At 48.3% G+C, this 18,526-nt stretch overlaps 1 protein-coding gene across 1 annotated transcript in view; it reads left to right on the top strand.

The window, feature by feature from the left end:
* The first annotated feature begins 4,599 nt into the window (after positions 1–4,599).
* Dzip1 (DAZ interacting zinc finger protein 1) overlaps positions 4,600–18,526 on the top strand; it is a 52,795-nt gene continuing 38,868 nt past the window's right edge. Inside the window, exons 1-8 of the mRNA XM_032917418.1 lie at positions 4,600–4,903; positions 5,533–5,626; positions 5,976–6,173; positions 6,898–7,147; positions 7,267–7,815; positions 14,345–14,429; positions 17,012–17,136; positions 17,933–18,094. Coding sequence (XP_032773309.1) covers positions 7,145–7,147; positions 7,267–7,815; positions 14,345–14,429; positions 17,012–17,136; positions 17,933–18,094 — 924 coding nt within the window. The 5' untranslated portion in view covers positions 4,600–4,903; positions 5,533–5,626; positions 5,976–6,173; positions 6,898–7,144. The remainder of the gene's footprint in view (positions 4,904–5,532; positions 5,627–5,975; positions 6,174–6,897; positions 7,148–7,266; positions 7,816–14,344; positions 14,430–17,011; positions 17,137–17,932; positions 18,095–18,526) is intronic.

Here is an 18,526-nt window from a genome sequence, read left to right on the forward strand (position 1 = left end):
CACACACACACACTTGTGCACAGACACACATGCATGTGTACACACATGCACACACGCTGCAATTTTTAAAACTGGACATTTGAAACAATGTCCCCCATGATGTAAGCCCCCATGAGAATAACAGAGATGTCCAGATGTGAACAGCGTTGTCTTTCCTGACGTCACTGCCTTAGTAGACTTACTAAGTAGATACCGCTAACCTCCTTCTACTATGTGAGAGACTTGCCTGCAAACTTGGATGAGCCAAGAGGCCACAGGTTTAACCTTTCTGGGGTAGGGTGGTGCTCCCCATCCTCTGCGAACCTCGTAAGGAGAACAGGACTTGGTGTCATTGTCAAACGCAAACTTTGGTGCAAGGACTAGAAAACAAACAAGGTGTGTACAAGCACCAACATCCTGATGCGGCAAGCAAGATCCAGAGGAGACTGCTGGGGACAGCATCCAGGCTGCTGTCTGCTGTTTTCTCTGACAGCCTATGTATAAAGCCTTCCCCAGGCATTGCATTAGACTATAACCTTCAGGGAGGAAAGAAAACCTTTGCTTGGTGTCGCCTGCCCCCTTGTGATTTCTCCCAAGAACCCTAAGTCTGGGTGAAGGAAAGAGCTCAGTTGCTGGAGTGCTTGTCTGGTGCTGACAAAGTCTTGGGCCTGATCAACACTACAGAAACTGGATAGGGCACATGCCAGTGAGTTTGAGGTCACCCGGGAAGACCCGAGACTCTTTCAAAACCAAGCAACCCTGCAGCTTTAAGGGACTCTGGTCAGTTCAGGCAGGGCGAATGTGGCTGTGGCAGGCCTTGACCTCCTCCCCATTCCCATTGTCTTGCTAAAAACTGTTAGACTACATTCCTAAAGCTAGCTCCAAAGTCTGTTCCTCTATTTGGCCACTTCCTCCTCCTGAGGCTGACTGGAAGGTCTAGCTATGGAAGTAAAGAAGTCCAGCCATCAAAAGCCCCCTCTGGCTTACCTAATTAATATGCCCAATTAACTAAACACCTCGTCCTAACACCAGGTTCCCCTATTACCTTTATAAACTGCCGTCTGCCCATGTGCCACATCTGTATCCTCTCGACACAGAGGCAGTTCTTTGTCCCCTCTCCCTTGTTCCCTTCCCTTTCTCCCTATTCTCTATCCCTGCCCTTTGTCCCTCTGCGGCAGATAAATCTCCTTTGTGCTGAGAACTTGGTCTTGGAGGTCCTGAGCTGATATTGATCCCTTACATACACTAGTTGGCTGGCAACACTGCCATGTTTAACCTATATATAGTCTTTATATTTAAAATGGATTTCTTCTTTTGAGGTATAGTTTCACTATCCAGCCCTGACTGTCCTGAAACTCACTACGTAGACTAGGAAGGCCTCGAACTCACAGAGATCCTCCTGACTTTTCATTCCAAGTACTGGGATTAAAGATGTGCACACCATGCCTAGTTACAGAGGATTTCTTATAGATAACAAATTATGGATGTTTTTAATATAACACTTATACACTGTTAACACTTTGAAATTCTTCTTTAATTCATTTATTTAGTCATCTCATTTAAAATTATTATTGATATATGTCCCAGTGTTGTGTGAAAAGGCTTACTCTGAGTAGATGTAAATATATGTCTACTCACCTCAGATCAGAAACCCACAACAGACCCAACTATGAATACCACAAAATATAATTTGGGGAACCAATGAATTTTATTGAGGTTACTTATAGGAGCAGAAATGACTCAGCTGGACCACCAAGGGCTACCCCAGCATGGGTGACAGCTCACAAAAGTGGGGAGCCTAGAGCACACTGCACATCTTGAAGGGAACTCATCAGATTGGAGAGAGTCCTTTCCAAGTGATTGTTCTAAACTTCTTTGGGGGAAAATCTGCTGATTTCTGCTTCTCCCCAGTGGCTTATCTGCTCTCAGAATCTTCTTTGCAGCTTGTCTTGTCTGAGATTGCTTAACCCTGTCTGAGAAAGAATCTCCACTTTTACTGCTTACTGTGGTGGGGAGGGGCCTAGTGAATCTGGTCAGTTTCAGGAATTTCCTGGAGTTCTTTTGAGTTCTTTACCTTCCTGCTTAAAGAGCTTTCCTGCAACTTGGAATGTTTCATTCTCAGAGGAAACTATTACACAACATGTAGTTACTTTCTTGTTGCTGAGATAAGAGCTGTTGTAGTTAGGGTTTTACTGCTATGAACAGACACTATGACCAAGGCAACTCTTTTTTTTTTTTTTTTTTTTTTGGTTCTTTTTTCAGAGCTGGGGACCGAACCCAGGGCCTTGCGCTTGCCCTAGGCAAGCGCTCTACCACTGAGCTAAATCCCCAACCCCACCAAGGCAACTCTTATAAGAACACCATTTAGTTGGGATTGGCTTACAGGTTTAGATGTTCAGTCCATTATCATCAAGGCAGGAACATGACAACATCTAGGCAAGCAAGGTGTAGGAGGAACTGAGAGTTCTACATCTTCATTCGAAGGTTGCTAGTGGAATGCTGGCTTCCAGGCAGCTAGGATGAGGTTCTTAAAGCCCACACCCACAGTGACACACCTACTCCAACAAGGCCACACCTTTTTTATTGGATAGTTTATGGATTAAATTTCAAATGTTATCCCCTTTCCCGGTTACCCCCTTTCCCCTCCCCTCTCTTCCTGCTTCTATGAGGATGTTCCCCCTCCACTCACCCATTCCCACCTCAACACCCTGGCATTCCCCTACACTGGGAAAACCAGCCTTCCTTCACAGGACAAAGGACTTCTCCTCCTATTGTTGCCAGACAGTGCCATCCTCTGCTACATATGTGGCTGGAGCCATGAGTCCCCCCGCCCCCATGTGTACTCTTTGGTTGGTGGTTCAGTCCCTGGGAGCTCTGGGGGGGGTGGAGTCTGGTTGGTTGATATTGTTGTTCTTCCTATGGGGTTAGGGCCACACCTTCTAATGGTGCCACTTCCTGGGCCAACCATATACAAACCATAACAACACCCATGACCAAAAGCAACATGGGAAGGGAAGGGCTTAGTTGGCTTACATTGGCTTAGTTATCCAAACACAATCTGTCATGAAGGGAAGCCTGGGTAGTTACTTAGGGTGGAACCTGGAGGCAGAATTCAAAGCAGAGGCCTTGGAGAAGTGCTGTTTACTGGCTTGCTCCTCACGTTTGCTCAGTTTCCTTTAGAAGGAGAGGAAGAGGGAGAGGAAGAGGGAGGGGAAGGGGAAAGGGAAGGAGAAGGGGAAGAAGAAGGGGAAAGGGAAGGGGAAGGGGGAGGAGAAGGAGGAGGAGGCAGAGGAGGAAGAGGACAACAATGATGACAATTTGGGATCACCTGCCCATAGTGAGCTGGGCACTCCCATATCAAACGGTAATATGGAAAATGCCCACAGACACGCCTATAAGCCAATCTGATGGAGTCAATTCTTTAACTGAAGTTCTGTATTCCTAGGTGACCACAGTTAATGTCAAGTTGATAAAAAAAAAAAAAAAAAAAAAAAACTAACCAGCACGTTATTTTGTGCTAATATCTTTTCATTTGTGATTGCTTCTAATTCTTAGAATTGAATTTAAATAGTTTATTGTATCTTCATTAACTTAAAGACCAGGTGTAAGACAGTTTTCAGGCTGTAAGGGTCCATGATTAACCTGAGAACGGTGTCCAGGACTCAAACAGTATGTAAACGCAGAGTGTTTTATTCTGCAGAAGCCCAGCATGCTGGGGTCTCCCATTACCAAGATAGACTACCAAGTGAGCTCGCAGGCCTGATTTAAAGCACTTAGGTGATTCTGGGGTAGGTGACTTTTATGTTAATCTGTTGGGTCCATCTCTAAGGGCATTCCATTACCAGAGTGTGGGGGCTGGAAACATGCTGGGTGGTCTGGAAGCCATTGTTAAGGAAGTAGCTGAGGAAGTCTGGAGACTGCTGCTGACCCATTGTCTTTGCCTCAGACCAACGGGCGAAGCAGCTCTGAGGCCTGGACTTGCCTGGAATTGCCCAGTTCTTGGAAGCAGACTTAGGCCTAGTCTCCTTAGCTGCCAATTTGAAGCCTGTCATGGAATCAGCCTAGCTTTCTCAGGGCAGAATATGGACTTCTATCCAGTGTGGTAAAAACCTACTTCTTGCGGTCCTCTGCTCTGTCATCTCGTTAGTCTCATAGTCCAACACTCATCATGAATGAGTATCATCCCCTTAACTGTGGTGTTCTTATGAGAGGCACTATGAGAGCATTCGGGGATCCTTCCCTTACTGCAGGATCATAGTTCCAACTTCAGGTTAAAGAGGCATTCACACTTTTCTTCGCTCTGGAGCTCATCCGCATTGGACTCTTGAAGCTCTCTTTTATGTGCAGTTAAACTGCATCTCTTGTGATCTGAAGACGAATCACAGCCCTTCAGAGGAATCCGCAAGCTGAAAGAGAGCATTACTATCCATCCAGTGGAAGTGAATCTGGGTGCTTTTTGAAAAGTCTTCCCGGGGCTAGCACCCAGAGCCAGCAACAGAGCGCAGCGTAGCATCACGTGTCTGCAGCAGCTGCGGGATTGGAGGAGCGCTTTTTAGTGCTGCGGTCTAGGCGCGGGCGGTCCCGCCCAGCTGCCAGAGGAGCCGGGTAGCGGAGAGAAGAGGCCACCAGAAGACCGGAGAGGGGAGGGGGCGGGAGGGGGGTGGGGCAGCCTTAGCCACCCACGGCCCGGAGCCTGGGAGGACCAGGAGCGACGCCGGGCTACCGGCCTCGCCACAACTTGCCCGGACCAGACACGCTTTATCTTGCACCCTGGAAGAAGGAGCCCGCCTGCCTCTCCCTGCTCTGTTGCTCCTCGGCCTCGGCGAGCCCCGCCTCTGCGCCAGCAGCAATCCCAGGATCTGGATCCCCCGTGACTCCCCGTGTCTTGCAGCGCCCGGCTTTCGCCCAGGAGCGCGCAACTGGGGTGAGCTGAGGTCTAGGATGCTCCAGGCGTCCGCCGGACTTCAGCCACACAGAGCATCTCGCATCTCTGTTGGCGAAGTCGGGCCTTCTTCCCTTGTCTGCTGAGATCCGCAAGGCTGCAGGTCTGCAGCTCCCTCAACCATCTTTTGCCTTGTAGGATCCGGCTCCTGAGGCTTTGTCTTTTCGGGTTCACCAGGCCAGCGGTACAGTGCAGTGTGCCCAGAACAGTAGGCTGCACCGGGTTGGGAACCCAGTCCGGGGTGGGAGTAGGGGAACAGGAAAGTATGCCCCCCCTGCCTTCCTGTTCCGGCCATCTTGTGGCGGATTCGACCTAGGGGGTAAGGATGGCTAACCGCAGATGCCCTAACCTCATGGACTGCCAAGACCTTGGGCCTGCAGCCGTTCTTACTGGGAATGCAGCGAAAGCGCGGGAGCCTCCCCCTCGTTCAGCTAGTGGGCCTTTAGAACAGAGCAAAGGTTCACCCCTTTAATAAGGCAAAGGCCTTTTAAAGAAAATAGGAGGGTATGGGCCTAGAGCCATTATCTTTGCTGAACACCTAAAGTCACTGGACCGTTTTTTTTTTTTTTTTAACCTAGCAGGTTTTGAATGTCCTTTCCTTTCCGCACTAGGTGCTGGAAATCCAGCGGTGAGCAACACACCTCTCCTGTTCCCGCTGATCCAGCCAGCCCGGTGGATGGAGCCCAGAATCCACAAACCTGCCAGGTCTGTAACCCAGTGCTTCAACAAAGGGAAACTGAGGGCCAGGGTCAGCAGATGCGTTCTAGGCTAGGCGGCAAGTACATGGAAGAACCAATCTTTAAAACGGTTTTATATTCTTAGGGCTTCTATGCTAGGTTGCAGTAAAATGTGTTTTTCTTATTGCCTCGGAATCTTGTGAATGCACGGCTCATATGAAGTGTATTTATATTTATAAGTTATTTCCTGGACGCTTTCGCGTGGATTTATTTATATTAATAAGGAAAGTGCTCAAAATAGCCGGTTACAACTTTGCTTCCAGATAGTTACTGCGAATTGTATTTTCCTTTCTTCTGTTCATGTATTTGGTTGTTAGGAAAGAAAAAAATTTTCCTGATGGTTGGTCCAAGCAGGGCCTCCCTGGTGGATTGAGGAATGCCTGGCTTTTCCTCAGCTCCTTGATCCCGGAAGTAACCACAGGCAGCATCCAGAAGACCCCTACAATGAGAGGCCTGGGGTCTGCAAGTCGCTGCTAGAATTTTTTAAAGAATGCAGCACCGACACAGATTTTAAGGTAAATACTGTGGCCCTGTAAATCTTGATAGACAGCGGAGGCTGAGGTTCCCATCCGTTCTTAACTTCACCATTTTAAGAAATGTTGAATGACATTTTTGATTCCAAGAATGGAATGACTGGCCATTGAATATCTGGTTTGTGTTATTAACAAGCTGCAAACGCTGAGCTGCCAGCCCACAGAGGGAGACGATACCTTTTTAAAAATACGTTGGAAATAAAGCATTTAGAAAGGCTGATGAATGAAGAAGGGCGACCTTACTGCGGGGTGATGCATAAAACACACCCTTAATTTTAAAAATGCAATTCCATTAAAATTGGCAAATGTAAACGTATACATCCGCATAATTAATACCACAGTCAAAATGCAGAACGCTCCACACCAGATTTTCCTCTCGCCCTTATTCTCCCACTTAACTTCATACTTTGGTTGCTACACATTTCCCAAGTGTGTGAAAAAGATAAAAGACAACTGTGTACTTCTCATCTCAGAACCTAATGCTAGCCTAGGGATAGATAGCCAGAAGACCGCAGCTAGGACTAAGATTCTGGAGACGTGACCCCCCCCCCCACGCATGATTTAGGGGATCAATGGACCCTCTCTTGAAACCAGGGAGGGTGGTGTCCGGGAAGGTGGCCATCAAGAGATGCCCACCACCAGTAGAATGAGTCCTGTGGCATCTCCCCCGGTCTAAGAGATCTTCTCTGTCTCTCTGGTCCCGCAGGTCCCTGGGCGCATGCTGAAAGCGCGTGGGCGGATACGCCCCTGCACTCCAGGTCGGGGCAGGGCGCTGCCATAGCAACGTCCTGGACGCCCAGATCTTAGGCCGCCGCCGCCGCAGCAGCGGGGGTCAGGGACATCTCAGGCTCACGAGAGGAGTGGCGGCGGCGGCCCCGAGGCGGCCAGGGTCAGGGACACGACACTGCTCCTCCCCTCCACCGCAAGCCTAGGAGGCGAACTGGCTTGCAAGCATGGTAAGATGCACGTGGCCGGAGGTGTCTGTCCCGGGATGCAGGGCAGGGACGGTCGGGGTTCGCCAGGACTCTCGACTCCCCACCCCCCACCTCCCGCAGCGCTGTCTCTTCCTCCGCAGCCCTTCCAGAAGCACGTCTACTACCCTCTGGCCAACAGCCCCGAGGGGCCCGACGCCTCTGCCGCAGGCGCGGCCCCCATGGCCTTTGTCCCCCCCAGCGCGGCCTCCGGCCCCCTGCCCTTCTTTCAGTTTCGGCCGCGACTGGAGAGCGTGGACTGGAGGCGGCTGAGCGCCATCGACGTGGACAAGGTTGCCGGCGCTGTGGACGTCCTGACACTGCAGGAGAACATCATGAATATCACCTTCTGCAAGCTGGAGGACGAGAAGTGCCCGCACTGCCAGTCCGGGGTAGACCCAGTGCTGCTGAAGCTGATCCGCCTGGCGCAGCTCACCATCGAATACCTGATGCACTCGCAGGAGTTCCTCACCTCGCAGCTAAACCTGGTGGAGGAGAGGCTGCGCCTGAGCCTGATGGACTATGAGCAGAGCAAGCAGCTGCTCACCAAGCAGGCTGGCGAGATCAAGCTGCTTAAGGAGGAATGTAAACGCAGGAAGAAGATGCTGTCCACGCAGCAGCTGATGATAGAGGCCAAAGCTAGCTATTACCAGGTGGGACCCTGTGCTGTGCCAGGCCAGTTCGCTCTTGGAGTCTATCCTGTCCTTTCTGCACAGAGATTCCCCTCCCCCCGCCCCACTCCCTCAGAGAAAACAGATCAAGGCCAAAACGGTCACTTTAGTCAACGGCAAAAATATTTCATTACCTTCTGCAGCCACCAAGGAATCGATAATTAAATATCTAATATGGTCCGCAGGGCTTATACATAAGCGAGTTATCCAAATGTTAGTTGGGGAGCCTTTTTTTTTTTTTTTTTACAACAGATGCTGTGAAAAACCCAATTGTGTATGCGTTGCTATTGAAGTTGACCCCCAAAAGAAAGACCTGGAATATGATTCAATATGTGAGCCCCTCCCCCCTTTAAATTGAAGCGGTTTTCCAAATGATAGTGAGGTGCCAAAACAGAACCTTAATGAGCCCCTCACCCTGCCCCTCTAGACTGCATTTGGCACATTCCTGTGTCTCCTCTGTCCCTGTTTTGTTCCTGTATTAGGAGCCATCTTGCAGTGAGTTACAGACACCTGAAGTTCCCAGTGTGTGCAGCTCCCAAGGACAAGAATGCTAACAATAGCAGTCAGACACCTTTCTCTTCAAACCGTAATCTCCACCTGTTACGAATTAAGGCACTGAACCCAGGATAAGGACGGCCATTTTGAAATCAATGTAGAGGTCTCTGCTTGGAAATGCTTAGGGTTAGAAATGTTTTAGAAATTTCAGATATTAGCATTCATCTTACGAGGTCTCGGGGCTAAGACTGGGATCTAAATATTCGTGTTTATATGTATCTGCATGTGTTCCCATGAGCATGTATGCAGGTGCCTGAGGGGGCCAGAGAGTGCCAGCTCTTCTGGAGCTGGAGTTATGCGTGGTTTGACGAGCATCTTGATCTGGATGCTGAGACTCTAACCTGGGCCTCTGCAAGAGCAGAAAAGGCACCTCAGCCCATGAGACCCAAATCTAAATATAAAATGTTTCAAACACGTCTTACAATGATGACCTAGAGTTAGTTTAATGGTATTTTAGGTTTGTCTATGTTTTAACTAAGACCCATTTGTAGGCAGATGCCTAATGCTTTGGGGCATTTTGGATTTTGGATTTTCCATTAGGAGGCTCAAATTGTGTGCATTTGGAGGAAGGACAAATTTGGTTACAAAGATAGTAAGCAACAGGTTAACAGAATTGGTGGTATACGTTTGGGATAAGCGCTCTTTCAAGCGTTCTTGGGAACATGGGAGCCGATGCAGGTTTCAGTATCGCAGAAGTGGGTGCAGGGCAGAGGAGTGGTCCAGTTCATAGTTCATAAGACAAAGCCCAGGAACTCTGAAAGAAGTGTGTTGCAGCCTGAGGAGCAGCTGGGCAATCATGCTGGCAGGAAGGCCCAGGGTCTTGCCTTGCATAGACACCAGGAGGCACTCTCTTCAAAGGATACTCAATGTCCTCAGGGCCTGCTTTACAAATGCTGCTGGGAAATCACATACCTGTAAATAGCGCTGAGATTTTTGTACAGTGAATAGAATCAATTCTTCCTAAACATTTAAAGTTAAGTATGTGGTTCTCCACTACACACTTGATCTTAGCCAAAAGGCCGAGAAGCGATAAGTGTGTGGTTCTCTAGGTGGGGTAGTAACTTAGCGAACTGTTAACGCATCTAGCAAAAGGTTATCTCTGGTTCTTTCAGTCACCATAGAGGTAACTGTTAGTAAAGATTTTCACCTAGGATCGAGTGAGGGAGGCTGGAAGCTCTCTGACAAATCAGAAATGTGGTCTCAGTGTGAATACGTAAAGGTAAGGACTTCATCAAACCAACAGCACCTGTCAACCCTCAGCACTGGTGGTCTCTGTGGATGCTAGTGTTGACTGTGGTGGGGCGGGCGTGGGTTCATGTGGGACAGAAGCGACTGCATCATTGTCTCCTATTTGGGTGGACAGATGTTCTGCCCTCTGTGAAATGGGCGCCTTTGCCAGTTTCACAGACTGCTTAGCTCTGAGTGTGATTCCAAGTCCACAATGTTGCAGAATTGTTTCCTTTCTAAGCACACTGTCCTCCCTGCAAGCAGGGCACGGGCAGCAGCCGCCTGTCAGGATGAGGAGCTCCATGAGATAAAACAGGTGCTGCGGGTGAAGGGCCCCCTGGAGCTGTGGATTCAGTTCTCCTTGTGACTCTCGGGTGCTGAGTTATGGCGTCCTATTGTCTCTTGTGGACCCTCACATCACTTTAAGAGTTACTGAGCAGGGGAGGTGAAGAAGTCCAAGAAGGCCTAGGCTATGGTGGAGAAGCACGGGGTGATTCAGGTATGGGAATGGAGAACGCACAGCTAAAGGGTTGAGACTCCAGGTCATGCTTGGTCACTAAAGGGAGATACTTGATTTTTGGCTAGTTGTTTGGCGTTAGGATACAGTCACGGGTTTTGATTAATGAGTTAAAACTGATTATTGCCAGAACAATACTCCAACCCAGGTCTTTGTGCTGCGTGTAGGTAACCCTCTACTGGAACACGGGCAAACTACGCCACAGGAGAAAGCTTGACTGTCCCTCTGGCGAGAAACTAGTTAGTGTAGGATCTTAGACGTCTGTCCCTGGAGTGCTGACAAGTTCAGTCTTGCCCAGGTCTCATTCTGGCAGTCATGGCTCCCGTGGTTCTTGGATGTAATCGTCTCATCATGTCTAGAAGGCACTGTTCCTAAGGAGACTTCTTGATACCTGGCTCTTACCATCCATCTACTTTCCCTTCCCTGACACCTCCCCAGCTATTGGCTAACCCCATGACTTTCATGGTGCCTTGGTACTGATTGGCATATCTTTCCAGGGTGATAGTTGTGGTTTGCAGGATACACGGCTCAGTAAGACTCTTGATGCCTGCTCTCCCTCAACAGCCTTAAGGCACCATGAAAACCAGCCAGCAGGGGTGAAACTGCCAGTTTGATTTACCCACGTCCTGTAATCAAAGTGCGTGTCTTACAATCATGTTTCAGTAGGTAACCTAGAGCACTGGTAATGTACTGGATTGTTTTGAGGGTTTCTGGGGCCCCGGGCAACTCTATGGGGTATTCCCAAACCGCCACTGGGGCTTTTGTTTGATGACCTAAGGCTTTTTGGAGGAACGCTATCTCTCTGCATAGGGTAACTAGATAAATATCAGTTGTAGGATGGATGATAAGATTGTGCTACATATACTAATGGGATTTTATTTATCCGAAAAGAAAATTGAAATTACGAGCTTTGTATGTAAACCAATCAGTATAATTTTATTAATTATTACTATAGCATTATGTATTTTTTTTATAGTTTTAGTAATCCAGACCCAGAATAGAAAACCACACACGTGTTCTTTCTCATGTGTGGATCCTAGCTTTGAATCTTTAGATCTACGTGTTTATCATAGAGTGCCTGTAGCAGCCAAGAAAGTAGAAAGAGGAACCATCAGGAGAGAGGAAAGTGCATCAGGAGGACAGTTTGAGGTAGGGGCTAAAGGGGAGGACACTTAAGTGGGGAGGACCAGGGAGGGCACAGCAGAGACAAAGGAAGAGAGGTAACCCTGAGGATGCTTGAAGAAGTCACATGCAAACAGACCGTTTTAGAAGCTTCCTAACATGCGTGTAGTTTAAACACTCACTTACATTCATTTATGTCTGGCTCTTTGTCCATGTACCTTGTGCATACAGTACATGCAGAAGCCAGAAGAGGGAAATCAGACTCCCTGGGATTGGGGTTATAGACAGTTGCAACCTGCCACGTGGGAACTGGGTAGCAAGCTCCAGTCCTCTGTAAGAGCAGCCAGTGCTCTTAACAACTGAGCCACCTTTCCAGCACACGCTCACATGTGTGTGCATGTACATGGACACACACATATGTGTATACATACACATTTACATTTTTAAGTTGGAGATGTGTTGTAAAGGGCACGCACACATACACACTCACATTTTTAATTGGAGATGTCTTGTAATGGCCATTCTCTGTCTGTCTATCTGTCTGTCTGTCTCTCACATGCATGCACAAACACACACACACATACATTTAAATTTTTTAATTGGAGATGTGTTGTAATGGCCATGCACACACACACACACACACACACACACACACACACACGCACACACACACTCAAATGTGCATACACACAAACTTAATTTTTTAATGCGAGATGTGTTGTAATAGCCACACACACACAGACACACACACACTCGCATGTGCATACACACACATTTACTTTTTTTAATGGGAGATGTGTTGTAATAGCCATACACACACACACACACACACACTCGCATGTGCATGGGAGTTAAAGGAGTCTGTCTGTCTGTCTGTTCTCGGGTTTCAGAAGGAAACTTGGCTCCAGATGGACTGAGATATATATGTATTTACCCTCCCTCCCCCTCTCTCTTTCTCCCTCTCTCCTGTTCCCTCCCTTCCCTCCTCCCTTTCCCTCAAACTCTTCCATACCCTCAGTCTTAATTGGTTTAGGGACTATGTGCATTTTCAGAGTATAAGAAATTCCTTACCTTAAAAGGATGCTGTCAAGACTTAGGGATGGGGGTGTGAATCACTCGTTTACTGATGGACATATTCCATCCCGTGGCCTCTCTGTTCCGACTTGGCTGGTAGACCGTTCTGTAGATTGAAAAGTGTAGTCATGCTGCAGAATCAGGTCACATGCATCTGCTTCCACAGAGATCAGTAATACAGAAGCTCTCTAGGGAGTGTGGGTTCAAGTCCCGCCTCTACTACTGTCTCAACTGCTAGACCTTAACAAATCACTCAACTCTTGTGTCTGCTCTGCAGAAGGGGAGCGGCATCCTACCTACAGCATAGCCATTGTTGAAGATAAGCTTCGTGCAGTTAGTTCTTTTAGCCAGAGCCTGAGCTTGCGGTACAGAAAGCCCTGTGGTTGACTGAGAGATTTCAGGTTTTCCTCACCTCTCCCAGTTCCAGAGGCCCTGGGCTCTCTGCAGGGAGATTGGGCAGACCACGTGATCAGGTTCACCTTCAGACATCCGGTCCCATTTCTCTATATTCCTTCTCTTGGTCTCCATTCCCTTTGCTTCAAGAAATGAAAGCAGTTATGCGGTGAGAAGGAAACACTTACGGATGCCCACGTCCTGAAGGCCCCTTTCCCATTGAGAGCCTGAGTGTGTCGTGCTTTATGCGGTCAGAATGTGTAAAGGGGTTACAACGGCAATGTATATTGTCTTTTCCCCCTCGGTATTTTATTGTATAAAATTTACGGTAAACAGAAAAGTCGAGATGACCGTATGCCAAATCTTCTTCATCTATGGAAAAATGTAATAGGAAAACCAGTAAGAACAAGCAGTGGACCGATTACTAATAATCTCGAAAGAATGTGTAGAGCAGTGCAGCTGACACATACCCCACCTCCAGGATGCGGTGTGCGCTGGTGTTTGCGCTAAGATGCAAAAAATAAAAAATAAAAATAAAGAGGTATATTGATGCAGGACCATCCCCTGGAGCAAGAGCCATCGCCAGAGCTCATACCCTTAATTTCAAAAAATAGTTTCCCTCCATCCATTCCGGAGGAAATAGTTCTGTCCCTGTATTCTCCTTTATGTTTTTGTATACCATATATCTTTGAAAGATTTTATTATGAATGTGTATATTCATAGGAGAATGTTTTAGCTTTAAAACATTTCTCTCTCTCTCTCACACACACACACACACACACACACACACACACTACTAAGTCTGCCATAACAAATACCATCAGTTAGATGACTTAAGTCACAGAAATTTATTTTCATAAATATTTGGAAGCTGGAAATCCTATGCCAAGTTATCAGCAGGGCTAGTTTCTGGTAAGGTTTCTCCTCCTGCCTTGAACAAATTGGTGGTAAGAAGATGGAAACCCCATGTAGTAGCAACATCAGTAGGGCTTCCGGAAATTACAAGAAGGGTTGCTTCAGCTGGCAAAAGATCTATCCCACGGACTTATTTTCCTTTAGGAAGGGCATTCTTTTTTTTTTCCATCTTTATTAACTTGAGTATTTCTTATTTACATTTCGATTGTTATTCCCTTTCCTGGTTTCCAGGCCAACATCCCTCTAATCCCTCCCCCTCCCCTTCCATATGGGTGTTCCCCTCCCCATCCTCCCCCCATTTCCGCCCTCCCCCCAACAATCTAGTTCACTGGGGATTCAGCCTTAGCAGGACCCAGGGCTTCCCCTTCCACTGGTGCTCTTACTAGGATATTCATTCCTACCTATGAGGTCAGAGTCCAGGGTCAGTCCATGTATAGTCTTCAGGTAGTGGCTTAGTCCCTGGAAGCTCTGGTTGGTTGGCACTGTTGTTCATATGGGGTCTCGAGCCCCTTCAGCTCTTCCAGTCCTTTCTCTGATTAGGAAGGGCATTCTTAACCTTACATTTGCCCTTGGAGTTGATATCACAGCCAGCATCCTGCATCTTTTAGGAAGAAAGCCGCCATAAGCCATGATTCAGTTCCCTGGTTTTAACTGCGAGAAGGTGGGGAAACTCCCGGTAGACGTTTGAATTTGCCGCTTTCTTTGCAGTGCCATCTCTGTGACAAGGCCTTTATGAACCAAGCGTTCCTACAGAGCCACATTCAGCGCCGCCACACTGAAGATTCTCACCTTGGTAAGCACAAACTCTGTGCTCAGAGTTGTTTTCCTTTCTGTTCCCTTCCCCTTTCTCAAGGAGACATGGCTCAGGGCGTCCCTCAGTCCTCTTGAAAGAAAGTCTCATAGGCTGTGAGTAGATGTCGAGCCCCTGAGGTGCACATTCAAGGTGCCCTACCACTCCGCTGGGAGCGGACTGGAGAAGCCCAGCTCCTAATGGAGGGCTAAGGAGACTCTTAAACTAACATGGCGTTTCCCAGTGTCAAATGCAAAGAAAGTAACAGAGACTTCGAAGGGCAAAGACAGGACAAAAGGAGAATCCTCTCAGGTGGTCTCTGAAGCTCTCCGAGGAGGCCATGTCTAACCAGGGTGAAGTCGTACGAGGAAGCCACAGTCCCATGAGAAGGAAGGACTAAGGCACACGGAGTGCAGTACTGAGAGGCTCTCCCAGGAGGAAAGGCCGGGATGTGTGTTTAAGGGGCAGCAAGGAGATCGGAGGGGTGGGGCAAGTATGGTGTGCAGGAAGGCTGGAGGCTTGGGCGACAGATCTCAAGAGCCCATGAAGGCCCTGACCAGTGGGTGAACATCAGCATGGTGGCAAGCCAGGGGGTGGCGATCTTGTAGAGGAGAAGAATGATGTAACTTTACCCTAAGGAGAGTGTTCTGGCTGCGGATGATAGAAGGAGGCAGAGATCGAGATGCAATGTGCAAGGGCAGTAGCAGAAGCTGGCAGAATAAGGCATAGAAGTGCAAGTGAGAAGTGCCAGGTGGTCACAGAGCAGAAGGGATAATAAGGACATGGGCTGAACACAGAGCCAACAGAGCTATGACTTGGAGTGAAAGCGAGAGACCCATGAAGTTTAGATGGATATTTTCTGCGATAGAGGGTTAGGGGAGGAATTCAAAAGAGGAATTCAAAACTGGTTAGCCAGGAGTCGTTTGTATCGGGCACACACACATTTACATCTGCAAGTCACATGACTGGTATTTGAAAATGGAGGTGCGGGGTAGGTAGAGGAAGTCGCTGGAGGACAGCGAACTGGGCTGGCTAATGTCATCTAGTTAGAGATCAGAAGACCCAAGGCCAATGCTAGCCTCCCCCTCCCCGACAACCCTATTCCTCAAGAAAGGCAGGTAGAGAGTGGCAATGAGGGTGACCCAGGGTAGGCGTTGTCTTGAACAGCAGGGGGAAAGGGGATCCAAAAAGATGGCAGTGGCCAAGTGCATCAGATGTTCCAGAGGCAAAGACTGGGGAGCAGATGGGGAACGTCCCGTTGCTGCACCGTTGGCCTCTACACGGCAACTTCAAGGAACTGGTTAGACAACATGTCAGTGTGACCGAGCTGGGAGTCAGTGAGGAAATGCTCTTAACAAACATGGCTGGATATGCTAGCCACATGTGCTGGGAAGGAAAGCCAGAGGCCTGGCAACATCACCTCAGAAATGTAGGGAGAAACTTGTCTTAGGTGGGAGTTAGTCTGTTTTGGGCGCTCATGGGAAATAACCAGAAGATAGAGGAAGAAATAAAGACCCAGAAATGGGAGAGTGCCTACCCGAGGAGTCAGTCTTCCCACTTCCGAGTCCTCCCAACGACTGTAGAGTTTCCTACTCCCCGAGTAGGTCAGTCAGGCTTTCTGCCACCATAACCTACAGAAGTGTTTCCAGTAGCTGTACTGATTCTCTTCCATCCATCGGGGCCAGCCTGTTTGTATTCCTGCCCATAACGCTTTGTAGTAGACGCCAAAAACCAGACAGCAGGAAGTCTCATTGTAAACCTCGGGGCACTGGTACGGGTCAGCAGTATACACTGGAGTCAGGGAAACGTTTGAACTGTTTGTGAGTGGCCCACCATTCTTCGGCGCGAAACTGATCTCTGTCTCTCTGTTTCAGTCTCTTAATTCCACCTCATACTCGTGTCAGAGAGCGCTTCCCACTCTGAAATGAGTACTGTCTCCTCAGGTCATCTTTGAGATTCTGACTTTCTGCTTTGGTTCCCATACCTTTCATGTCTACTCTCACAGCACATGTATACCATTCAGTCATGCGTACATCCTCGTGTAAGTACACGCACAGAAGTGGCCTTCCTTCCGCCGCCTTTCATTTCTTCGCTTGCGCCCCAGTTGACAGACGACGTCCCGAGCTCGCGTCTCGAATCCCCAGCCCTCTCTGTGACCGCTGATAGGGGACTTCTGGGAACTTGGGTGGGAACCGGAAACCATGGTGACTATGTGATGCCAGTATTGTGCTGCTTGTAGGTGAAGCCCTTGCTTCTCTGCCTTGAGTGAGACGGACATCTCTGAAAAAGTCCCGAGCACCCATGGGTCAGATCCACTGGGCTCGCTCCCTGAACAAGGCTCTCACGGTGACCCTGTTCAACAATCAACCTTAGTACAGCGAGTGGTGGAAAGAAGCCACCGAAACTAATGAAGTGTCTGGTCACACGAAGGGCTCCAGATAAGCACTAAAGGACAGGACTGGGCTCATGGCATAACATCAGTAGTAACAGCCCAAGGGACAGACTTATTTGTAGGACTGTGCCCTGAATGTTTTCAGGTGAGCTCATCAGAAATCGTATTCTAACTAGATCTCCTCTTGCCGCAGAGTACAATACAAAGGCCCAGACCGACCGGCTCCAGAAGGAGATCGACATGTTGAAGGAACAGCTGCAGCTCACCAGGAATCAGCTGGAGTCCGCCCAGCACTCTCATGCAGGCCGGTTCTCTAAGGTAGGGCAGACACAGCGCTCTGTCCTGGAGATGCTGCAATGACAAAGAGGGACAATGGCTTCACGTATGTGTGTGTGGTGTATGTGTGTGCGTGTGTGTGCGTGTGTATGCGAGTGTATGTGTGTGTGTGAGCGAGTGTGTGACGTCTGTGTACGACATGTGAGTATTGAGTATAACATGCGCTGCATGTATGTGTTCTCATATGGACCGGAGGCCTTATTCCTTTGAGACAGTATCTGTCCCTGAACATGGACGCGGCCAGATGTCCTCAAGCCTCAGCAGTCGTCCTGTTTCTGACTCACACAGTCTGGGCTTATACGCTTGTGTGGGGCCATCCTGGGTTTAAACATTGGTGCCAGAGACTTGAACTCAGGTCCTCATATTTATGCAACATGCACTGCTAACCACTGAGCCATCTCCAGACTCCGAATGTGGGTTTTTTTTTTTTTTAATTTACACTTATTTATTATCTTATGTGGGTGCGCCTGTGTCCTGTGCCTGTCAGAGGACGGCTGTGAGAGCTGACTCTCTCCTTCCACTATGTGAGTCCTCAGTTCTAATTTGAGATCTCAGGCTCGGTGCCAAGCACCTTTACCCACTGAGCCCTCTGCCTGCTCCCCAATCTCTGCTTTGGAAGAACCATTGTGTACAGGCCAGTGTTTTTTGTAAAGTGTTATTACAGGTCTAATTCAAAGAGAAATACTAACAGATTTGGGGTAATGCTATCATTTGTTTTAAAATGTGCACATGTGTTATATCCAGAGCCCTTAGTGACATAATATTAAAATAATTTCAGGACTATGAATTGCAGAAAATAAAGGAAGAGGACTTTCTGAAACTGTTTGACCGATGGAAAGAGGAAGAGAAGGAGAAGTTACTGGAGGAAATGGAGAAGGTCAAGGAGATGTTTATGAGGGAATTTAAAAAGTTAACGTCTAAGAATTCCGCATTAGAATATGTAAGTATGTGACCTGGACATCTTCGTGGGATTGCTTGCTTTGAGATTCGGTGTTAGCATGGCCTCGTAGGCTGGGGAATCGGGTCTTTCACATGCCCAGTACACACCGTTCCTCCTCCCTGGGCATCCCAGGGAGCACCAGGCACTGAGGAGGCAGAGTGGGTGAGAGAGACTGTATTGTTACACGAGTGGACGAACTGTCCCCAGACTCTAGTACAGATGCTCGTAGGCACATCTGTTCCTCTCCAGAAGAAGCGTCTTCACCTTGTTAGGTTTAAATAGCCTTAGACCACAAACCCTTGCACGAATTCTGGAATGTTCCAAGTACTGGATGGAAAGGCTGATGATGTATATCACCAAGGCGGGAAGAGAAGAGTAGGGAAGAATGCTTGCCTAGCCCTCTCCTCTCCACATCTGTCTTTGAGGAGGATC

This window comes from Rattus rattus, chromosome 12, assembly GCF_011064425.1.
Source record: "Rattus rattus isolate New Zealand chromosome 12, Rrattus_CSIRO_v1, whole genome shotgun sequence".
Lineage (NCBI taxonomy): Eukaryota > Metazoa > Chordata > Mammalia > Rodentia > Muridae > Rattus > Rattus rattus.